Consider the following 25323-nt stretch of genomic DNA (forward strand, 5'->3'; position numbering starts at 1 on the left):
GCACCTTCGATATGGAATTTCCTTTTGGGGTTCATATTCAAATTCACTTTTTAGTTCAGTGTTTGTACTCCAGAAAAGGGCCATTAGATATCTATGTGGGGCCAAGCCTCGTGACTCATGTCGCCCGCTTTTTGTAAGTCATAATATTTTAACCCTGTGTTGTATTTTTATTTTGAAAACAGTTTGCTTAGTTTTTAGAAAATATAAACAGGAACTCCACTTAGGAAACCACTATAATACGCGACAAAATTATTTGTTGAGGCTATCCATTCCTCATTTTGAACTTGTCCGTAGCTCTATCATATATGGAGGTAGAAAGCTGTTTAATAAATTTCCACTAAAAATAAGACAACTTAAGATTGAAAAAAGCCTACGTACAAGGACGAAAATATTTCTTGCTAGTAAAGCGTACTATAGTTTAGGTGAATTTTTTAATGATTAGCATTTAAGTATTTTTTAAAGTTTTATATAATTTTATTTTATTTTAAATTAGTTTCTCGTTTTTATTCCTTTAATGTACAGTCTCCTGGCTTTGTCTACAACTTCTATGTTTATATTGACAATAAAGCATTTTTGAGTTTGAGTTTGAATCAAGATAAGTCACAAAAGAAGAGTCATTAATGGAAATTGTAGAGAAGAATTTATGTGCTTAACCCTACAAACTTATTATTAACCAAGAATATTTTTTTTATTCTTTTATTCCCTTGTCGATAATTTCTTTCACGTGTCCTACCATTCCTTACTATAATTAATATTTTATTAAATTTTGTGCCTTATTTGCTTTTCTTATTTCTAATAACTACATTTTCATAGTGTCAATATTTACCATAGCTAGTTAAATCAATTAATATTAATATTAGTAATTCTTACTATTCCCTCTAATCGATTCTATGCAATGATCCTTCTGCTTAAGAGATTTCTATTATAATATACATGTACTCTTTTTTCATTAGAAAGGTAAAATTATTTGTTTATATCTAGAAGTGTCCTTACATATTTTTATCTGTTTTTATACGGTATAGTTATTATTTAATATTTTTCATAGAAAACCCCTTATTTTGATGTCGGAGTCTATTGCATGTTATTCATTCTTGAACTTTGTTTTATTTTAAGTTGTATTTCCGTCAATTACTTCTTTGAGATCGACTTTTTAGTGAACGCTCTGAAAACATGCTTTTTTTAGAGGAATTGCTAACCTGTAGAAAAATTACAAGATAAAATAATTGGAAGCGTATTAGGTTGTTGATGAACGATGGTAGGTCAGAGGTATGTAGAGTCTGGTCATCAGATCTTTCTAATGATATTAAAAAGTATATTCATTGATTTTTAAAATATTGTATGCAAGGCTTTAAGTATCTAAAGCACTTCTTATTTTACAGAAATATTCTCTCTTATTAAAGGCATTAAAATATATCGACCCTTACCTGCACTTAACGCAACAAATCATACTTGCTTGGCATCTCATGGGCATCAGTTTTTTTTTCAGTAACTTTTTTTGGAAAAATTCAATATTGGATAACAAACAGATAATAATATTAAGCATCTTTTAATATTTAAGACCAAAAAAACAATAAAAGTTAGTAGCTTTTGTTATAACTTAATAATAAAGACATAAAAATAAATACAAAGTCACAGAAAATAAAAAAATGTTATCTGCTTTGCTTCAATAATAAATTTCACTAACGCTATTGTTTTAATATATGGTTCGGTCTAAGTACATACTTTAAGGTAAAACAATTGTAAATATAAAATAAAGTATTTTTCTGTTAGAACACGATAAACTATGTTTAAAAATATCAGATGACTCAACAAGGAAACTTAATGAGAAAATTACCAAATTACAGATGTAACCTTCCATGCCATTTGCAATTTGCAAAATATGATGTCAGGATTTAAAACCCAAAGAAAAGTAGAAAATTATTGAATTAGATTACAAGTAAAATTAAGATATATCCTATAATTTAATGTTGAAGAATAATTGTGATTTTATAGCATTTTTCAATATTGAAATTTAAGAATTTATTTATTAAAATTAAGATTAATTTATACATTTTAAAATATTAAAATATTATAATTAATTTGTAATATTAACAAATTAATTATAATATGGATGATATTCGCGATTTACATTACTTATACAAAATAAGAAAACTCTTAAACAATTATTAACTTTATACCTAATAATAAGATTCGCATATATTATTAGGCCTTTTAACCATTGTAGTATGAATTAGATGTCAAATTTATTAATACTAATTTATTTCTTTGAGTTTTTTTACATCAAAAGATATGTATTTTTATTTTTATCATCAGATTATGCGAGTTATAATCTAATAAGGTTTTTTTATTCAATTTGTTTACTGATCAAATCATGTATTTTTTATTTTATTTACGTAGAAAAATGATGTATCAAAAATTTTATTGTCATTTTTATTTTTGCACTAATCAAACTAATTTAATTCGTTAAGACACATTACATTTGAAAGCATGGAATTTTTACGTTTGTTATAAACGGAAATATATAATTTATTTATAATAAATTAAAAAAATTTAATCAAAAACTTTATATATACGCTTTTTAAATTTTTTTTGTTGCATCATGTTTCGTTACATAGTCGATGTCATAAATATAATATTGGTACCAATTCAAAATTTTATTGTCTTTTGTTCTAATTCTAATGACCGTAAATAAATTAAATATGGCTGAAAGAATTTTGTATTAACTAATTAAAATGCGATAATGCAAAAAAATTAAAAAAAAAATTATTTTCATCAAGCACCTAAACTATATTATACTTTACACTAAAATATGTGTACTCCTATCTTAATTCAGACACACTGTATATACATACAAAAAATAAATTCTCTTTTATTAAACGAATTAGTCCTGTAATGGATATGTAAATAATCTAGCCAATGACCTTCTTAAAGTAATAAAATACCACTTGTTTGGTTTCTTTACTAATATGTAACAAAATATATATTCAATATTCTTGAAGGAAAAATGAGAAAGTAGTATTTAGGTAGAGGAATATGCAGTCAATTATTATTATAACAAGTCAAAAATTTCAGATTGCTAGATTCCACAAGAAAATTTTCTTGGAAATTGATCCTATAATTCACAAAAATCAAGTAAGTTTTTATATTTTAGGAATTAATTTTGTTTTTAAATTAATAGACATCAATGATGGTTTAGATATCTTTGATGTTATCGCATAAATTTAGTGCTATTAATATTTTTAAAACTGTATTTTCCAAAAACGATCAGCACTCCGTTGAAATATGATTTTTTTTATATACTATAATCATATTTATACCATCGTTGTATAATTAAAAAAAAAACTATAGTAATCGAAACATAAATATAAATTTCTTAAAAATCTAGAAGTGCTTTAAAAAGCAATAGACGTTTTTTTAAATTATTGTATAGTTACTTGACGCAATATGTTTAATTCACAATTTTTCTGCAAAAAAAGTACAAAAATATAAGACATTAGAACATATTTGAATAATTAATCATATTTTTATATTAAAAAGTATACCAAGAGTAAGAACAAAAATGTTAAAAATTATTTGATGCAAAAATCTGTAAAAACTTAAAAAAAATGAAAATTTACTTTTTTATTTTTATAAATGTATTCTTATAAGATATCTTAAAATTTACTTTTTTATTCTTATTTGATTTTGAAATTAAAAAGATTTTTATTGAACTAAAATAAACTAATTAAAAATAATTTCGTATTTGGTTTTGCAAAAATAAACGATTAAATTTTAAAATGTAATTTTTTTACCCTAGCTAGTTTTAACATTAGTCTTAATTTAACTCAAATCGAAATTTTTATTATAATATCAAAACCCAAATTAGAAAACTATGTATTTTAGTGTTTATATTAGAATTCAAATAATAATAATTTTTTTTTTAATAAAAATACTATGGCACTTTTCTACCTAAACTTTTAACCAATATGTGTGCATATTATCCTATATTTTGGATAATATTATTTTAATTTATTTAATCAAGTATCTCATTTTTCTGGCAAAAAGTACATAAAAATGCAAAGCATAATACATCTCCATTTCCTGTCATTAAAAACTATATATTTAGAACCATAATCAGCACGATTATTTAATAATCTACGCCATAAACGTGATTTATTTGGATTTCGTCTGATGTTTTATATACTTTTTAAGATTTTGTCCAATATAATAAAATGCATTAAACACAATAAAAAGCTTTCGGTTATCAACTATTAATCTAACCAGAGATTAATTTTTATTTTAAAATATATTGGTAACGTAAGACCTAATTCTCAGTTAGAAAGCAGCGTAAGTTTATTGGCCTGGCTGACGTTTTAAAACTTACATAATTTTTTAGTTCTCTTACATGTTAGTAAACTTAAAATGTTAAGAATAAAATATTTAAAGACCTTTTTTTGGAAATAAATGAATAATTGATCGAAAATCAGCATAGATATTTTAATAAAGTTTAATTCTTTATAAGTGGCATGACGTCTGCAAAATAAAAATCGACCAGCTAATTACTCTTAAAAAAGGTTCAATTTAAACAAAGCCTTACGAAACGAGATAAACCAAATACAATTCTATGTGTAAATCTGCAAGTCACGTCGCGATTAGTCAACATGATTTTATTTATAATTGCTATTGCTTGATAAATAATACCAAAGTCTATATATTTCAAATTTTAACATTTCACATTATGATATTTTAATAACACTTGCATTACTTTAACTATTTACAAAAAGATGATTTATATTAATTAAAAATTTAGAATAACTGATTACATGGTTTCTCGTTATAATATTGTGGGCCTAATTTAATCGTTAAAAATATGTTAAAAGGGCTCATATTACTAATTCTATAAAGATTTCATCATATGCAAACAGCTAAGATATCCCGTAGTTGTGGTACAACTAACTTAAATATCTTTTATCCTTCAAGTTTTAAACAAGAATTATGGATTAGAAGAAAAAAATTTGATTGAATTTGAAAAATAACAATTTTTATAAAATCTGGTTTACGTTCTTTTTCTAAACAAAAGTCCACTTTATTGAGCCACAGGGGCTTTATATTGGGCTATTTTAATATATGCACCCAAATTTCTCGAAAAGTAAACGAGATACAGAACAAAGGTGGACATGTATCTGTGGAGGTTATTTTGATCTTGAGGTCGTCTTTCAAGGTTAGAGTTGCCGTTGAGTTCGAACATACCTCTATTTGCCTGAAGACACAACGTTAAATGCCTGATGATATTTGCATTCTATGCTTAACGAATTAGTCGCTGTTAAAAAACAATATTCTTCAAATAAAATTCGCAAATAAAAATCCGGAGAGGTCATATCGGGTGAGTTTACCGGAGCTCTTCGTCCAATCCACCTAGCGTAATTTTCGTTCAAAAATTGTCGAATATCATTCTTCGCCTCGTTTTTAAGTCGACGTTTGCAAGTCTGCGTCTATAGTTCTAGTATAGTTCCTATTTTTAAGCAACTCCAAGTAGCTGTGTTGATCAACATTTGCCTCGAAGGGCGAATCAAATAACTACGTACGTCTCTCTCTCAGTAAGGATTTTCATTTAACCAATAATGGAAGTTATATCTATTAGGTTGTTCGTCATTTTTAAATATTGCTTCATCAGAAAACAAGACAAGATCTGAATTATCTGGAATTTCCTGCAAGGCCCACTGGCAAAATTCAACGTGCTGTTCCATACAATTGACCTGTAATGCTTGAATCAAAGTGAAATGGTATGCATGGTATATTCATATTAAAGATATAATATATTAAAGAAATTCTTAAAAATATTCTTCTTGGTATACCATGCTGCTATTCAACTTTGCAACTGCTAATATACAGATCGAGATGAATAATAGAGCTATGGCACGAGGATCGTTTTCGTTATACTTATGGTGCTTCCTTTTTCAGTTAAATTGGGTATAATAATATCACTAGGGTAACTTCAATTAGGGAAACGTTCAGCATGCAGCCTTACTTCAGCACGAGTATTATTAGTAGATTCTCCTAAAATCATAATCATCTCCATAATTTCAGTAGGAGAGTAATCAGCCATGTTCAGACTTTTTTAAATTTTACCAATATGAATGTGAAGGTATTGAACGTGTCCTATCACAGTTTACTTTTTATGCTTTGTTATTATTTGTCATCCTAAATAGCTGATTTATTGAAGTGCTATCCAAGGTGGAAGCCAGCCTAAATAGAGTTCCCATTAAATGAAATCCCTTCCAACTGAAAATGACTTGATAATAATTGATCTCATGGTTCGGATGGTTAAGATTATTTAAACATTTCTGCATGATCCACCGACTAAAGTATTTTTAAAATGTTTAGCTTTAACAGGAAAAAATAAACAGCTAGAAAGCCGTTTTTGTAATTTGACCTTAATTTGACCATTTTTAAGTTACAATAAAAAAGTTTAAAATATCATTTTAAGCGTAAAATTTCTTAGCTCTTTTTAAATCGAAAAATATTTAGATATTAAAATGAATTAAAATATTTAGATTTAGAAATAATATATAGTATTTGGAAAACTAGAGGTTCCCATTTAAAAAGATTACTCTGACCTCAGACTTCAGAGTCAAAATGAGCTCCATAGACATATGTCTCCTTCTATCCTGAATCTGGTTATATCTGATTTCTATATCTCGCTTATTTTAGGAGCAAGTTGGGTACATATAATAAATTGCCTTACTTGATATATTATAGTGCAAATAATATAAAAGTTGTAGAGCAGAAAAAACTTGACCAGGCTAAACAGTATTTATAAAAATGAATTTAAAAAAAAGCGAATCAAAAGCCTGTAAAATTTATTCTCCCAGCTCTGACGACTCAATATAAAGTCATAGTGGTAGTCCATATATAATCTGATAAATCTATTTGTTTTGTTATTGTCTTCAGTTTAAATTCATTGCTGTAGTAAAGTGCTTTTCAAATAAGTAAAATATATCTTAATTTGCTTTAATAAAATGCCAAAATTCACATTCTGGTTTCGGTGTGATAGAATGGAAAGATTTTTTCATTAAGTTTTTGCAATAGTCTCTTAAATAGTATATTTAAATAATGAATTCTCAGAATTCATTCAATTTTATCACCACTTGATAGCATGCGTCAATTTTATTTTCTCGACTTGTTCATGTTATCATTCAAATCATATCAGTAGTCAATGTCGGCTTCGCCAAAAGAAGTCCTTGATCAATTTCGTCACCTTTTATGAGCTCAATCCAGATAAAGTCTTCATCTTTTTTTCCATATTTAGTATAAAGTACCAGTGAATAAGCTCATCGTAGTATATTATTATATATTAACAAGATCTACCTGCATGAGGTAATTTATTTAATATACAGGATGTCTTCGAAATTCGGGGAGGTGATAGTACTCTTAAAAATAGTCAAAAAGTTCTTATAAATATAAGGCGGAAAATGTGTACTAAGTGAGGTAGAGGCACTGAAAGGGTAAATTTATAAACAGTTTTTTTGGAATTGTATGATTAAAAAACGAGATAAAATTTCGAAAAAAAATCCTCTACCGTAAATTTTGATCCTAAATCAAATGGTGATACTGAGAAATTATTTGAAAAATCGGAAAGGGCAGTTTTTGCAAGAATACGGGGTTGTTTCGTAAATAGATTTGTTGGGGTAATTTTTTTCGAAACATGGATTTATTTTTTTAAAACTACATAATTTTTTCTAGGAAAAAGGTACTCTTATTGCACATCGCCCAGAGAGATGGGTTGGGTTATAGGATGCTGATGGGTTGCTAATCGGTTAATTCACTTTAATTAACCGATTATTTAAAAGTTATGGGTTTCAAAACTAATCAAGTAGGTATTAAATAATGAATTAAAAAATCAAAATTTCATGATTTTTTAACTTTAAAAAATGAAATTAACCAAATGCCAAAATTAATGATTAAATGCATACTTATATGATTCATTAAAGGTATGTGGTCTTATCACTTTATTTATTTTGCATGAACGCAAACAAAAAATTCTGGTTCACAAGTGTTTTTGTCAGTTTATTGTTGTTAAAGTGTGCGTGAATGTAAACTTTAATAAATTGTGGAATACTGAAACTGGCAGATATGCATTGTATTTATGGAAGAGCGGAAACGGTCTTTTGGCGAAACGCTTGTATGGCCAAAAATATCCAAATCGCACCTTCTCACCGTATATTTGCAAGAATTTATCAGCTTGCCTAAGAGACATAGGTTCATTCGAACCTAGAAACCAAGACCCTGGTGTAATTTGACGGTACGTAGACTTGATCTTAAAGAGCGCATTTTAGCACATGTAGAGGAAGATCCCGGGATATCTGTAAAGAGAATTGCAGCGCGTGAAAACGTGAGTTGCCATCTTCATTTTCTGTCATTGGTTAGTAAGAAAACTGGCATAAGAACTCTTTTTTTTAGCAAATGTGTTATGTACGACTGAGTTTACAAGAAATAGAATGTTCAATTATCATAATACACATCACTGGTCCCCTCATGCTGTTGTGGAAAGTCGATATCAAATTCGATTCTGAGGTTAATTTAACACCTTTCTAAAAAACACTTGTTGCTTATAATAATAAGCATTTTAGGCTAAATGGTCAAAGTTACCTTCATTTTTTAATACATGATCTACCAGCACTTTTGAAGAAAGTTCTCATAGCCCAAAGGCAGGTCATGTATTTTATGCATGATCGTGTACCAGCTTATTTTCCGCTAACAGTGAGGAATCATTTGAACCAAGTTTTTGAGAGGCGTTGAATAGGACGTGGTAATCCTCAAGCTTGTCCAGCAAGATTATCAGATCTTAATCCACTAGATTTTCACTTCTGGGGCCACTTGAAAACTTTGGTTTAGCCAGTTTAGTGACTGTTCCAATCAAATTTGTACAATACTAGGAATATTCCACAGGGTACGCAGATCGTCGAGAACAACAGATATCTGCATGGAAATGAATAATGGTTACTTTGAACATTTAATATGAATGCATTATTTTAATAAAGAATTTTGGTAATTGGTTTATTTTCTTTTTTAAAGGAATTAGATGTTTCAAAAATCGCGAAAATTGTATTTTTTAATTAATTACTTAATAAATAGTTAGATACTTTTAAAACGCCATAGCTTTCATAAGTTTATATTGAATAAACAGTTAGCAACCCATCAGAGCAAACTCTTTGCCCTCAATTTTCTCGAAAACCATCACTTTGGGCGATGTACAACAAGAGTATTTTTTTTTTCAAAAAATAAACAAACTTTTCCAAAAATATAACCTGAAAAAAGTTATTTACGAAACAATCTCCTACCCTTGCAAAAACTACTCTACGATTTTCCAAAAAATTTTTTAGTATTAGCATTTGATTTAGGATCAAAAGTTATGGCAGTGGATATTTTTCGACATATTATCTAATTTTTTAAGCCTACAATTTAAAAAAAATGTTTTTTAAACTCACCGTTTTAGTGCCCCTAATCCTCTTAATATGTACTTTCCGCGATATACTTACAGAAACATTTTTTTACTATTTTTAAGAGTAATATCGCCTTAAAATTTTTTACACCATTTTAATTATACTCTGTTTAATTTACCTCATAGACATAGATGGAGTTGTTCAAATATTTGGGACAACCTCTATCTTAAATTAATGAACATTTATAATATTCAATCTTCCACCAGTATCTGTTGTAGGAATATTATTAAGCCCATTATATTTTTGATCATAACAATGAGTTTATAATTAAATGATAAATCTATTTACTGACTTTTGATATAAATTAAGCCATGGTAATATTCTACTATGAATTTGACCTTATAATGGAATGACTTCATGCGATATTTAGTATCATTTTACATTTTCAGCTGTATAATTTTCTCGGTACTGCCAATCAGCTGCATCCAAGACGAGGTAATCGATTTATTCTTACAGACAGGCTTGATAACATCCAGAAAGACTATTAACAGTTTTTACATGCATTTGAGGTGTTCCTCCTAATAATAATTTCAATATTAAAATATCCTTTCAGTTTTTCTAGGAAACTATCTTCTAGTTGTTTAAAATGATTAAATGATCACTTCTTCCAAAGATTCCAAAATAGTTTTTTGGAATCTTTTGGACAATGCTAAGGGCAATGTTAATAATTGAATCTTGTATACTTGCAGTAATTTTAATGCACTAACGTGTAATTTCTTGAAAAAACTGAGACTGACGAGCGTTACTTGTAGGACTAAATATTGTTATTCTATGACTAGAAATCATATTGCAAGTGTAGCAAAATACATATACACTCTTTATTCGGTAAATTGGTCCTGATAAATTATCTACGGTAGTATAAAAAAATTTTCATTAAAAACAAATTTGTCGATGACTTTATAATGAATAAAAAAATGAAGGTCTTGAAGAAAATTTTAATCTTCTTATCTCAAGAATAATAACGGATGTTTGAAATTAAAGCGGCGTATCTTCGAAAAAGTGTATATTATGGAATAAGGACTGTATATTCATTATAATGAATATTTACTGCTTTAATTCTGTAAATTTAAATTGTGATCCACAAATGATGAGAGAAGAGAAAAAAGCATTTTCATTTTTTAAATTTGTCTCAGAACCTCTCTTTTTAGAAGCGATCCAGAAATTTGATGCAAGTGTATTATAGGAGCTTACCTTTGATATCATATTCGAACATTTCAACAAGGATCTAGTTAATTATTATTTGAGAATTATTTAAAAGCTTGAATAGACGCAAGAAATAATTATTTCTTGCAGCATTTTTTGATTAACTTTTGGCATATATATTTTTTATTAAATCGCTTTTTGCAGTTGGTATTTTAGATCTTGAGAGAAGTGAGACATGTCATGCACATTATGCCTAGCAATGTCATGTCATATTTATTTACTCTTAAAAAATTACTTTTTTCAAGCAAATGTCTACAGAAAAGGGTAAAAAATTTTGGAACAAAGCAAAAAAACTTAATTTTACTAAAAAAAAGATTGACCCTATTCCTGAAAATCTCAATTTACCCGAGGACTTAAATAAATCAAAGTCAAATGCAATAGATGGTGATGGAATTTCTATTAGAGATCTTAAACTATGTCTTCCTTTTTGTCTTAAGCCATTAGTCAATATTTTAAATTCCTGCATCTTAGAAAACCAATTCCCCGATGATTGGAAAAAAGCGATACTCATTCCCTTACCAAAAATACCTTGTCCAACAGATTATAAAGACATTAGGCCAATAAGTATTCTGCCTGTCATTTCAAAAATCTTAGAACGTCACGTATATAACGAAATAGCTGACTATGTTTATAATTTAAAAATTATTCCTGATTGCCAGTCAGGATTTCGTAAATCTTATAGTACTATAACAAGTCTTATCAGTATTGTTAATGATATCAGGTTTAAAGAGGATTCAAAGGAAATAACTTGCCTAACTCTTTTAGATCTAAGTAAAGCATTCGATACCATAGATCACCAAATGCTTTTGGCAAAACTGCACTATTATGGTTTTTCGGCAAATGCCATAAAATTTTTTAGCTCTTATCTTAAAGATCGGTTACATTGTGTCCGAACGGTGAATGATGGTGAATTTAAATTTTCAAGGTTTTTGTCATTTAAAAAAGGGGTGCCTCAGGGTTCCATATTAGGCCCCTTACTTTTCTCTTTATATGTTGCTGATATGAATCAGTGCATCGAAAATTCTAAGCTGCACCAATTTGCTGACGACTCCCAAATTTATAATTCTTTTAAAATATCAGACGCTCAGGTGGCACAGAATAAAATTAACGCCGACTTAAATCAGATTGCTTTGTTTGCTGAAAACCATAACCTCAAATTAAATGCTTCAAAGTCATGTGCAATGTTTTTTTCACAAAATAAAAGTCATCTTCTAGATTGCATGGAAAATTTTAAAATTAATATTAATGGAACAGCTATACCAACCGTTGCGGAAAAACGTAATCTAGGGGTTATATTCGATTCAAATCTCAGCTTTGCCTCCCACATTAAGAACAAAATTAAAATTGCTTACGGTCGTTTAAAAAACTTATATCAATACAAAAATCAGTTACCATCAAACACCAAATATTTGCTTTGCAATTCGCTTGTACTGTCTTTGGTGGATTATGCGGACATTGTGTATGGCGACTCACTAACCGTATCTCTGTCAAGGACGGTGCAAAAACTGCAAAATAGTTGTATGCGTTTTTCCTTTAATATATCGTATAGAGACCACATTACTTCTTATCTAAATTCACATTTTATATTAAATATGAGAAATAGAAGGAAGGGTCATATGTATAATTTAATTTACAAAATAATTAAATCAGGTCAGCCGCCATATTTAAGAGACTTATTTTTTCACCATGATTATATACACAATGTAAGAAATCCAAACTTAATTAGAATTCCATTTCATCGAACATCAGGTTTTAAAAAATCATTCCAGTATGTAGGCATTCATATGTGGAACAGGTTACCGGATTACATTAAAAATAGTTCACCAAAGAAATTTATTGCATATGTTAAAGAAATTCTTCTTGATTCTCAACTAACATAGGCATTTTAACAAATTCACGCCATCAAATTTTTATTAAAAATATAATTTAATTATTTTTACTTAATTGCAACCATATTATTTTTGAATTCTTACTTTTTAAATCAACACTGGTCTTGTTGATCTTGCAGGCATAAAAATAAAATTTTAAATGGTTCATTTTGGAATATCTATTTATTTTTGCGTCGTGTTGCCCTGGTTTTCCAGCCTCGGCTCGTGTTTTTTGCCGCCCTTCCTCCTCTCTGTCTATTGCACAGATGGTACCTATATTAATGTAATTGATATAGTAAATTATTACACTATATTTTTTTTGTTTTTATCTTTTATATGTTTTTAGGGTTTAATGACTTATTTTCTTAATAATTATAATTGGGAAAGTCTTTATTCTTCTTTTAGTTGTAATTAGGTTAGTATGTTTTAACGGTCTGAGCAGCACATGCGCGCTAGCTCGTGTATGTGTTATCGGTTGTTTTTATAATCGCAGTTCAGTCCGCATTACTCTTAGCATTGTGTAAATTCTTGTAATAAAAAAATGTAATTTTCTATGTACAATGTTTAAGTGGTAATAAAAGTCTTTTGAATTTGAATTTGAATTTGAATTTGAATTTAATTTTGACAGGTCTTCTGTAATTAAGGAAACAGGTTAAATAGCGTAGAGAAAATAAAAAAGAACTCCTAAAAAGTTCCATTACTTCGAAGATATAAAAAATAGTTTTGAAAAATTTTAAAAAGTATAATAAATTAAAAATAAATCATCTTAAATAGTTAAAGGAGTAAATACTAAAAAAAGTCTTAAATGGAAAATACCATTAAGATTAATGCAGTAAAGCGTCACAACTTTTTATAAGAAAACGATCTGACACGGCATGTGAGTCTCAGATGGTAACAAAAAACTGGCAGCACAGGATTCACCAGACAATCAGAGAATGACGTACAACGTAAAAAAATCGCTAAAACATCGTCAATAATTTAATAATATTTTCAATAGAATATCATATATATGACATAAATATTACTAACAAATATCGACTATTGTGCATTATCCAAAGTCTGATTACCAAAAAAGTCACACTTAGGAAGGTCTTAATCAGGACAAAAAAAATTAATTTGGGTATTCGTACCTTAGAACCTTTATTTATATATTGTATAAAAGGAAAACACTATTATTTTTTTTAATCAGTGCCCTAATCTTATTTATGGATGGATAATTTATTGTTTGTTATTGAGATTTTACAATAAAAATAATAATCTAATTTATTCATCTAACATGGTATAAATACTGTCAAATAAGTTTAATAGGTGTCTATTTATAAAATGTCTGATTAAATTAAATTTTGAATGATTTACAATCTTATTTATAGCAAGTTAGATTAATTCAATGCGATATCTAGTTATCATATTGGATAACTTTTAATATGAATTTCAGTTCGTTCTTTAATTTACTGTTCTAAGAATAAATCCTTACAACAGATAATAAAGTTGCCTCAGACAGTTTAAAATCACATAAATTGTTAATGAATGGATTAAAAACGATTAGGCAGTTATTACAATCATTTCGTTTATAATTAGTGTAATCCGACTAAAAAGTAAATAAATATTAATTACGTATTGTGAATTAAGCAATTTATTATTAATAAAAACAAACTAGATTTGATTGTGAGTATCGTATAAAAATCTAAATATCGAGATAAAATCCAAATTGGGTCAGTGTTTTGTATTTCATGGCCATAATAATTATTAAGTTTCAAAGTAAAAATTAATGGTCCTTTAGAATTAAAAAAAAAACTTGCGTTTGATAAGATTGAAGAAACGAGGATAATAGATATTCTATTATTGTTTGGCATATTAGATTGTTATATAACCACTTTGTTAATATTAAATTTGCAAACTTAGTAAGTTCCTATACAGGGTGTTCCTTAAAGATGTGCTAATATTTATGGGGATGATTCCTGGACCCATTTTAAGAAAAAAAGTTCTTACAAACATATGTCTTAAATGTATTAACTTTTGAGATACAGGGGGTAAAAGTTTAAAAAAAAAACAGTTTTTTAATAATAACAATATTGTAAACATTTTTATCAAATTTAGCACATATATTCTATGCATCAAGATGCATTTTTTGACGTACAATAAAAAATTTTCTCTGCCACTGACGTCCCTACATGTCTTCTGTTAAATATTTTTAGTGAAAAAAATACCTCGCCACTGATTTTTCCTAAAATAAAAATTATTTTTAAAATCCTCAATCACTTTTTAGCAAATTTGAGTTCTTGGTTTTTTTTTTCGTACGACGCATGGTTTTTGCTTAAAGAAATAAAAACAATTTTACTTCCTTAAAAATCTGATGCGATGTGAAAATATTTGTTCATCGATTGCAAGCAAATTAAGGGATCAGATTTATTACAAGAAGTATGAAAACGCATCTTTATTTAATAAAAATGCAAATAAAGTCGCGGAGTCACCTATGCATGTTTCTTATTATTCATTGCTATGGGTAACGAGCTGTGATTTTAAATGTCAAATTGTTAAAAACCATCACAGCGCGTCATTTATTTGATTTTTAACTATTTATTAAAATTATTTCGTTTTCACGCTATTTTTCTGAATATCAGTAATGGCAAATTATACCAACGAAGAAATGGCAGCAATGCATTTCGTATATGGCCTCGCCGATGGTAACGCAACATAAGCCAGACATATTTATCAGGAAAGGTATCCAAATCGTGTCCTACCAGATAGCCGTATCTTTTCAAATATTCATCGTCGACTTAGGGAAACTGGTTGTTTCAAGAAAGGTACTCCGGAAGGTAGACCTCGAACTGTCAGAACCCCTGAAATTGATTGGTTGATTTTTTATTATACTCATACCATATTTTAAGAGTACAGGCATTAGTTCCCGGAGATTTTCTGCAACAAGTGAACTTATGTCAGTGGTATCTCCAGAATATTATACTAAATCCGCAGTTTGAGTCACAGATTTTGTTTACAGACAAAGCAAATTTTTCTCGGAACGCTATTCAAAATTTTCACAACAATCATTTGTGGGCAGAAGAAAATCCCTATGCCATAACGGAAACCCATTTTCAAAACCAATTTTCGGTTAAGGTTTGAGCAGAAATTATTGGTAATTAGCTAATAGACCCATTTTTCCTACCAGGGCGCCTTGATGGTCCGTCATATTTACAGTTTCTCGAAGAAGAACTGCCTGGTCTTTTTGAAGATGTGCCATTTCTGTTAAGAAATCGAATATGGTACATGCACGATGGTGCCCCTGTTCATTTTAGTTTAATTGTCCAAAACCATTTAAGTACCGTTTATCCGAATCCATGGATCGGTCGCGGAGGACCACAACAATGGCCAGCAAGATCATCCGATTTAAATAGTTTAGATTTCTTTTTATGGGGACACCTTAAAACTCTAGTTTATAAAACTCTCGTAAATACTCTAGAAGATTTAAGAGACCGAATAGTTGCCTCGTGTGAAACTATACGAAATACGCCGGGAATATTTGAATGTGTACATAATTCCATGCGTAGATGAACGGAAGCATGCCTACCTAGTGAAGGTCGGCATTTTCGACAATTTTTGTAATCAGTGTTATTAAGATAAAATATACTTGAGCCGTTCATTTAAGCTTAGTTTCATAATATTAAAAAGAACTCATTTTTTGCACTTAAAACCCTGTTGTTTTCAAAGTAGAATTAGTTAGGTATTTCTGAACTAATTTTCAATTGATATTGATCATACTCAATAGCTCAAAAAAGAAAAAAAAACGTTTAATGGTATTTAACACCAACAACTACTTTTTAAGACAACAGCTATCGCCATCATTGATGTTTATGTATAAAAACGTCATTTATTCATGCATAATTAGATAAAGAAAAATTTTACATTTAAAATCACAGCTACTATGGGCAACGAGTAATAAGAAACATGCATAGACGACTCCGCGACTTTGCGTTAAATAAAGACACGTTACGGCACTTTTTTATTCCCATTTACTTTTTAAACGCGTTAAAAAATGAATATTTCTTAAATTATTTAAGTTTTTTAAGTTTTCATACTTCTTGTAATAAATCTGAATCCTTAATTTGCTTGCAATCGAGGAACAAACATTTTCACACCGCATCAGATTTTTAGGAAAATAAAATTATTTTTAAACGAAAACCATGCGTTGGCCGACAAAAAACAAGAAGTCAGATTTGCTAAAAAGTGAGTGAGAATTTTAAAAATAATTTTTATTTTAAGAAAAAGCAGTGGCGTAGTATATTTTTCACTAAAAATAATCAATAGAAGACCTGTAGGGACGCCACTGTCAGAGAAAATATTTTTTGCACATCAAAAAAAGCGTCTTAATGCATAGAATATATGTACCAAATTTCATAAAAATGTCTACTATATTGTTTAAGTTATTATTAAAAAACTGATTTTTTTGAAAAATTTAACACCCTGTAACTCAAAAGTTAAGACGTTAAGGACATATGTTCATAGAAACTTTTTTTCTTAAAATGGGTGCAGGAATCACCCCCTAAATATTAGCACGTCTTTAAGGAACACCCTGTATATCTAAGATTTTATTCGCTCATGTAAATACAAACAGAAAAATTAAGGTATTTTTTGAAACTGGTTAAGGGATGCATATCACGGTATATTTGCATTTTCCAGAACAATAAATTTTTAAATTTATTGAGAATAAATGAACTAGAATGCTCAAATACTGTAATTGCCAACATTATTTGATTTCAAATAAAAACAATCTGATTTTTTTATAGCAAGAATGTATTATTTATGGCTACTTTTTCAATTCAAGTTTTTAAATTAGTTTTCATTTTTAAAACTGTAATATTATTGGCACTTAAGGTAGTTAGAACGTTGGTAAGGGTATCTTAAACGCTACATCGCAGATGAAGAAATAAAGAAGAGACAGAGAACCGTCTTATGGTATTAGGTGTAGAGATAATTCGTATCCAACTTCTCACTACGCCAATCGCAACTATAACCCGACTTTAGACCGACTTAACTCTTGAACCTGTCACCAATAAAAATCTTGTGATACTAGGGGTAATAGGGATAAATCGTGAGCAACTTTTCATTTCAACCGTGGCTACGACTCAGACTACATCTTTGCGGCAATGACATAACTCTTAGACCTACAATTGATCATTAAGAGTATAGAGGATGAGACCCATCTTAGGGTTTAAAGGGCTACAACTTCTTATTTTTACTCGACGATGTGATACCCGTTGGTCTACTTGATGGATTTTCAAAGGTGCTTATGGGTAAGGATTTATTAGAGGTATCTAAGAGCTAAGAGTCCGACAAATATAATGGGCATATCTGCGTTATGCTTATGGTGTCAGCTATCCCCAGTTACCAATTTATTGTTTTAAAGTTAACCCTAGTATATCTAGGAATCTTTTTTTTTTTCGTTTATTTGTAACTATATACTTATTTGTGATGAATTGTAAAGTTTTGACAAATAAACGTATTATTATTAATAACTCTTTAAAAAACGGCTCATTTACAAGGGACGCGACGCCTGCAGTACTACAAATATATTTAAAAATTCTCATGAGTATTTGTTAAAACCACTGAAACATATTTTGAGCCTTACTTTTTCCTCAAAATTCCAAACGCGCGTAAATCCTCTCTTGTTATACCTGTGTTCAAGAAAGGTGGTCAAACAGATGTTAATATCTATTCACATATATCGCTGATCAGCCGTATCGCAAAAATATGGGAGGAATGTCAAAAGAATATGTCTCTAAATATTTTAAATTCAATGAACCTAGTCAATAATTTTATTTGTATATTTATGGATTTAGTTAAAGCGTTTGATACGGTTCTTATAAAATTGTTCTATAAAAGTTATATAATCTAGGCATAAGAGGAGTAGATTTAACTATTTAAATCATACCTAAAAACCAGAACATAGAAAGTGATCAATTTAAGTAAAACTCAAGAGAAGGTATCCCTCAGAGAACCGTATTACGCCCGTTCTTTTTCTTGATTTACATTAACAATAATGGCGACCTCTCAAATGGAAGAGTTATATCTTACGCGGTATATAATGTTTTTGTCTCACAATTGGGTAAATGTTTATAGTAAGGCAGAGGCCTTGTCTTCGCATTATTCAACAACAGCTAAAGGAAAATCTATTAAGCGTTAATATTGATAAAACAAAATTTGTGACTATCCATTTAACTTCTGCTGATCCACTATCAGAAAACCTACTAGAAATACATGATATAAAATGTCAAGACGTACGCCTAAATTGCCTTTGTTCATAATATATTCAAAAGGTCAGTTCATTGAAATGTTTAGGTTTAATATTTGATCAAGATTTAAGATGGACAGAACTCACTACAGAAACCGCTAAGAAGATTCAAAAAATGTATCGTAAAAGTCTACTCATGCTTAGTCGAATTTATGTTACGATATTGTATTATAATACGGGGACACTCCTACAATAATGCCTTTACGATGCTTAAAATATATCAAAATATAATAGTTAAGATTACATGTAAAAAAGAGTCTAGATACCCGATAATAAAGAAAAAAAATTCCGAACATAGGAACTTTCTTTCATTCCCTACTTTTTTATTCCCTTGTGCTTTTTACCTGACTACTCTCTCTCTCTCTCTCTCTATCTGTCGGTTCTTCATCCCATTAAATTATTATGTCCTAATAATTATTTTAAGTATATTTTGTAAACTTACTTAAGTCAGTGCTAACATTGAGATAATTGTTAGGGTCCCTTAAACACAGGGTATTCAGCTCTATATGAGACACTCCATCAATATTTCATCTAAATCTACAGTAGAAACATTAGGCAGAATATATTATTATAGAGTCTACTTTTACAGTGTACTTACTATATAATGTATATTATCAAACATTTCTTATTGTTATTAATTGTTAATTTTTCTACTCTGTTAACTTTTAACGTAATATATTTAATTTGATACTTGATATCGTCATCAAGATATATTAATTCCTATTTAGTTTACGTTCACAATTTTAAGGACATCATCGATCTCTAGAAGATTTCCAGAGTTCATGAAGCAATCAATTTCATTTCATGATAACTCTCAAACGGTAATATCATAAGTATAATTTATAAATTTCCATAAAATAATTTCACTATTTGCCGACGATATTGTAGTCATGGCCAACACAGGCGAAGAGCTTAAAAATATGCTTTAGGAACTTCATCAAACATCGCTATAAATTGGACTTAAATAAGGACTTAAACAAAACAAAGATCACGAGCACAGAAGACGTCGAGGTAACTGCCAACTCCTTACAATCCAACTCCTCCAACAATCCTTAAAAGTTGTTTCAGAATATATTTATTTAAGCTACAAAATTCAAGTTGACAAAGAAAATCAATCTTCTGAAATTACAAGACGAATAAGCCTCTCCTGGGAAGCTTTTGCAAACTAGAATTTATCCTTAAATCTCGTGAATTTTCAATAAATTTAAAAAGGAAAGTATTTCAGTCATTTGGGATACCAGTGCTTACATATGTACTCAAGAGGGCTATAATATGAATCACTTTAAGCGATAAAGGTCGTAACGTGAAAATTCGTAGAAGAACAAAAGTGACGCATAGTTTTGTGGCACGACAGATAGGGATGGGCTGGTCAGATAGCAAAGTAGAATAACCAAAGATAGGATATTTATTTGGCCCACAAGAGAGACCAAACGGAGCATTGGACCCCAGAGATGCCAAGACGATATCCAAAATAGAAGCAGGAAGGAATTGGATTCGGACTGCTAGGGATAGATGAGCGTGGAAAGATTTAGAAGAGGCCTACATCCAGGAGTGGATAAACACGGTATGTGGAGAAGAAGAAGAGAAGAGTTTGTATTGTACAAATTTGTTTCATTTATTACGTTTATTGGTTTGCGCCATATAAGCTGTTGTCTTTTGATGAAGATGAAAAGTGAACAGTCTACTGATACTCTCCATTGGCACAAATAAACAGTTGTGTCCCCTTCTATATCGAGAAAAAGCCAGGTAAAAGTTCTTCTCCGAATACTACAAAACTATATTATTATTATAACCATTTAATCATATTATTATAAATCTAACCAGTATATACCAGCCAGAAAAAATAAATATTATCACAATCACTTACCTTTACACTAACCTTACCTTTACCATAACTTCACAAACTCAAGATTTTATTGTTGGTATCAAAATTAAATAATCCTAATTGTATTATCATCTTTCTTTTGTAATTAGAATAGCAAATATATATTACTAACCTAAAAAATTAAATGAAAACTGTACTAATTTTTTGATCAATAAAGGTAATGTCGATGGTGAGCAACATGCTATCTGGATATTCTTTCTTTTCTTCCGTGGTTGAAATCCTAATATTTTTGGACTTGGGAAATAAAGAGAATTTTTTTTGCAGACGAAACCGAAAGAACTACTTTCTTCCTGTTAAGCAGAAAAATTATTGATAAGTACTATATAAATAAGAACATCCTCGAAAAGTCATTAATAAATACTATATCTATGATGTATAGTTATTAAATAATTTTATATATACGGTTTATCAGCCTATTCCAAGTTCAGCAAAATCACCATGACCTCGTACCATTTAAAAATAAATATAACCTTGCGTAGTCACACCAAATTTCAACTTCAGTTGTTTACAAATAATTTGCATTTAATAATGGTAGATGAAATGTTTTGTTAGTAAAGGTTAGGAATCACTTTAAATAATAAAAATAGGAAGAATAAGGTAAAATTTAGTTGCGTAATTTTTAACAGTATTTATGTAGGATAAATTTATATTATAATAAAATATTCCGTACAGTAAATAAAATTTAAATAATATAACTATGTGGTATTTATCATTATGGCAATTATATAGTATATTTAAGATTAAATGTTTTTATTAAGTACCTGCAATTTTTATTCTAATACGCTTATTTTTATTTTCAGCGAAATGTTTATCAAGGCCGCTTGTATTGTCCTATTAGTCTTATTTATAGGTAAGCCATTTATGAATTATTTTAAATATGAAAATGTTTAATAGTTTTTAGAGAGTAGTTAGAAATAATAAGAAAAGTTTTTCGCATGGTTCAGTTGAAATTAACATGTTTCCTAATAAGAATGATTTCCATTCGATCATGTTTTCGAAATACCATTACAACCATTTTTGAAATCGCTGAAGTGTCTTTGATACACGATTTAAGAAACCTCTACTTAAATGAAGCAAGTTTTATGATAAATTATAAAATATTAAGGCCACAATTTTAATACCCTCATTCTGACTGTCAATAAAACTCAAATGGTTTTATTTTAACCCAGACCAATAGATCTCTTCGGATTAATTTATCATATATTTTTAATTAATTTTTATTACTTTAATTGGTATTTAAAATTAATTCTACTTTTTGATTATAATTTTTGATAATGTATGTATGTCACTTTATTCATCAGATTTATAATTACCATTATGATAATCATGATGATTATGATAATCATTCATTAAATTTATGAAATTCGGTAGTTGAGCTAAATTTATATAATTATAAATTGTCAAGGTTAAGGGTAATAGGGATACCACAAGGGACAGTACTTATCCTTGTTTTATTGTAGATTTATTTGAATTTTCTCTTTGAAATTTACGGTTAAATTTAAACAAAACAATGGAAAAATAATCTTATATTCCGATGACATGGCATTTATTTTTATTTGTAAAGATGGTGTCAGACAAAACAATATTCTATACAGGGTTTAATTAACCCTAAATGTAAAAAAGAAAGTTACATTGCATTTTCTCTCACGGGGGTAAATAGGCCAAAATTTTCAAATATTTTAATTGTCAATGATAATCAAAGAAAGGAAACCGAAACAAAATATCTAGGTGTATATGTTAGTCAAAATCTTAAATGGTACGCTAAGACCAAATTTGTGGCTTAAAGACTAATATCTAAATATAAAAATCTAATATACAAGGTGTCTACTATAAAAACCGCCAAACTTTAAGAGGTCTTTTGCCCATGATATTGCTGTGAAAAATAGCTATCACAAAAGTAAGTTTATCATTAGAAAGCATATTAAATGCAGTAGTTTTTGCTAAAAAAAAACATGTCCCTATTTACCAAATTTTAGAAAAACGACAACGAAGAAGATACCACTAATTTTGCACATTTTCCAAATGTTACATTTAACTTCTGATAACACCCGTACAAAAAATTATTCAAAAACTTAAATATACCCATCTTATAGCAAATTTGATTCTCTTTCAGATGGTATATCTAAGTTTTATGTGGTGGTAAGAATAACGGAGATATTCTTGTTTATATGAAAAAAAAAACAAATAAATTTGATAAAATCAAAAAATATTAAATACCAGAAGAACTAACAACTTTTCGAAAAAATGTTATGCGACTTTTTTGTTGCAAATGACTTGTTTAATCACCTTTTAAAGTTTGGCGGTTTTTATAGTAGACACCCTGTATACAAAAAAAATATTCAACGAAACTATTATATAGGATGTCCCAAAAGTGATAAATGAAACTCAAATTGCTCTAAAAAATTGCTTTACAAGCTTTACCGCTTCAGGGCGTATTTATGTTTATTTATGTATTTATATTTGTATTCATGTATTTGAAATTATTGTAAATAAATATAATTATTATTATTATTATTATTATTATTATTATTATTATTATTATTATTATTATTATTATTATTATTATTATTATTATTATTATTATTATTATTATTATTATTATTATTATTATTATTATTATTATTATTATTATTATTAATATTAAATAGGGGATAAAGGGGGTCATTTTTAATCAAAATCACCCCCAATGTGGTTACGCAATTGTGAATAGCTGAAGAGCTATAGCCATATTTGTAGATTTTTTTAATTTCAGGATCTTATCAAATAAAAGCTTTTAAAAAAATTATACAGTTGATTAAATAATAGCGTATATTTTTTGCTTTATACCTAGAAATGATGTGCCTTTATAATAAAAATATTTTTTTAACATTACTTTTCGAGAGTGCTAGATAAATATTTCTTTTTGCCTTTTTAAAAATAAATACCATAAGTCCATTTTTTTTTTTAAAAATGTAGGGCATGAGAGTGATCCTATACCTTAAAAAAAAACTTTTTCAAATCATACTGATTTTAGCAAGGTATAACTTAAATCCATTATTTGTTAATGCCTAAAAAATTTTTCCAAGAAATAGGCAAAAAAAAATCCATGGCTAAATTAATATTTTGCTTTATTATTTTACAAAGAATAATTAAGGCACTCACTAAGTATTTCAAAAATCTTTAAAAATATGTAGAGTTCTAATTGACCAATGGATCTGCAGTTTTTTTGAAGAATGTTGATTTATCGTGTCTTTTGTCCAGGTAGAATCAGCTATTTTATATTATTTTTACAACTTAACATAACACATAATGCTCTTCCGTCTCAATCTACCATCCAGGAGTATGCAGAAATACATTATGTCTAAAAGGAAATATCGTGAACGATTTCCTGGTCGCGAATTATATCCCGATTACAGGATGTTTCAACAAGTGCATAATGGATACGTGGTGGGACAGATTTCTAGAAATCCTTAAGAAGAAGAAGAACAGAAAGACCTTATGAAAATGCTAAAGCAGAAGATGACATCGGTCAAATGGCATTAGAGGAACTTTCATATGCGCATATCAAGACGTTCTGGTATTTCGAGAACAGGACACATTACATACCAGTTGAACCCCTGTCATGTACAACAGGTTCAAGATCTATTACCGGGTGAGTACGACGGTGAAATTTTGTGGAGCAATGCTTCGTCGCAATATGCAGGATCCAAAATATTTTATGGTCAGACGAATGACCGCTTTAAACATCAATTTAGTGTGATCATGTGGAGCCGCATTCTTAATGACAGTTTTTAACAGTTAAAATTGAGATAGTTCTTAAGTAGGGCCTATCCTGGTTGTTGGATTGGACGGGAAAGTACAATTTGTAGGCCACCGCGCTCCTCCGACCTCAACCTAACTGCTATTTTTCTATAGGGGCACTTTAAGAAGTTGGTGTATGCCAGGGAAAATAATAACGAGGAAGAGCTACGTCACAAAATAATTACAGCAACTAGATTAATTCGTCAAAATGAACGCTCATTCAGAATGATTAAGGGAATTTAATAAGCTGATGTAGGTTATTATGCATTAGAGATCGCAGCAAACATTGTAATAAGAACACTTATCGTAAATAATACTAAGAATTTCATGTATAACAATAAACCATTTTCTAATGTTTATTATGCCTATTTGCAATCGACTAACCCAACAAAATACCACTGATTTCAAAAAATTTGCTTAATATTGAGTTAAGTATTGATTTTTTTTGCTGACTTCTTGAAAAAATCTAATTTTTATAAGGTAATAACAAACAATGTATTAAATTTGTACCTTGCTGAGATCAATATGAATCGCAGAAGCTTTTAGGCTACAGAATCACTTTTATGTCTTACATTTACTTTTTTCGCAAAAAATTGGACTTAAGATTAAGTACTTATTTTTAAAGTTGTAAAAAGTCCAAAAAGTTTTTTTTCGCACTTTCGAAAAGTATGTACCTAACGTTTAAGAAAATATCTTTATTAGAAAAGCACATCATTTCTAGGTAGAAACCAACAAAACTGTGTAACTTGCTTAGAAGCTTTTATTGGACAATGTTGTTTAAAACTTTTAAACTATTCCCTCTAAACAATTAGGGTGAAG

The 25323-nt window shown here is 28.8% G+C and overlaps 1 protein-coding gene across 2 annotated transcripts in view; it reads left to right on the forward strand.

The window, feature by feature from the left end:
* The window catches only part of LOC126733732 (cystinosin homolog), a 62500-nt gene that overhangs the window by 7658 nt on the left and 29519 nt on the right, over positions 1 to 25323 (forward strand). Inside the window, exons 1-2 of one of the 2 annotated variants that reach the window (XM_050437117.1) lie at positions 3039 to 3132; positions 21525 to 21574. In XM_050437117.1, the coding sequence (XP_050293074.1) occupies positions 21529 to 21574 (46 nt within the window). In that variant the 5' untranslated portion in view covers positions 3039 to 3132; positions 21525 to 21528. Of the gene's footprint in view, positions 1 to 3038; positions 3133 to 21524; positions 21575 to 25323 lie in introns of those variants that run through there. The other variant, XM_050437116.1, reaches the window with a different exon arrangement.

This window comes from Anthonomus grandis, chromosome 3 (genome assembly GCF_022605725.1).
Source record: "Anthonomus grandis grandis chromosome 3, icAntGran1.3, whole genome shotgun sequence".
Classification (NCBI taxonomy): Eukaryota; Metazoa; Arthropoda; class Insecta; order Coleoptera; family Curculionidae; genus Anthonomus; species Anthonomus grandis.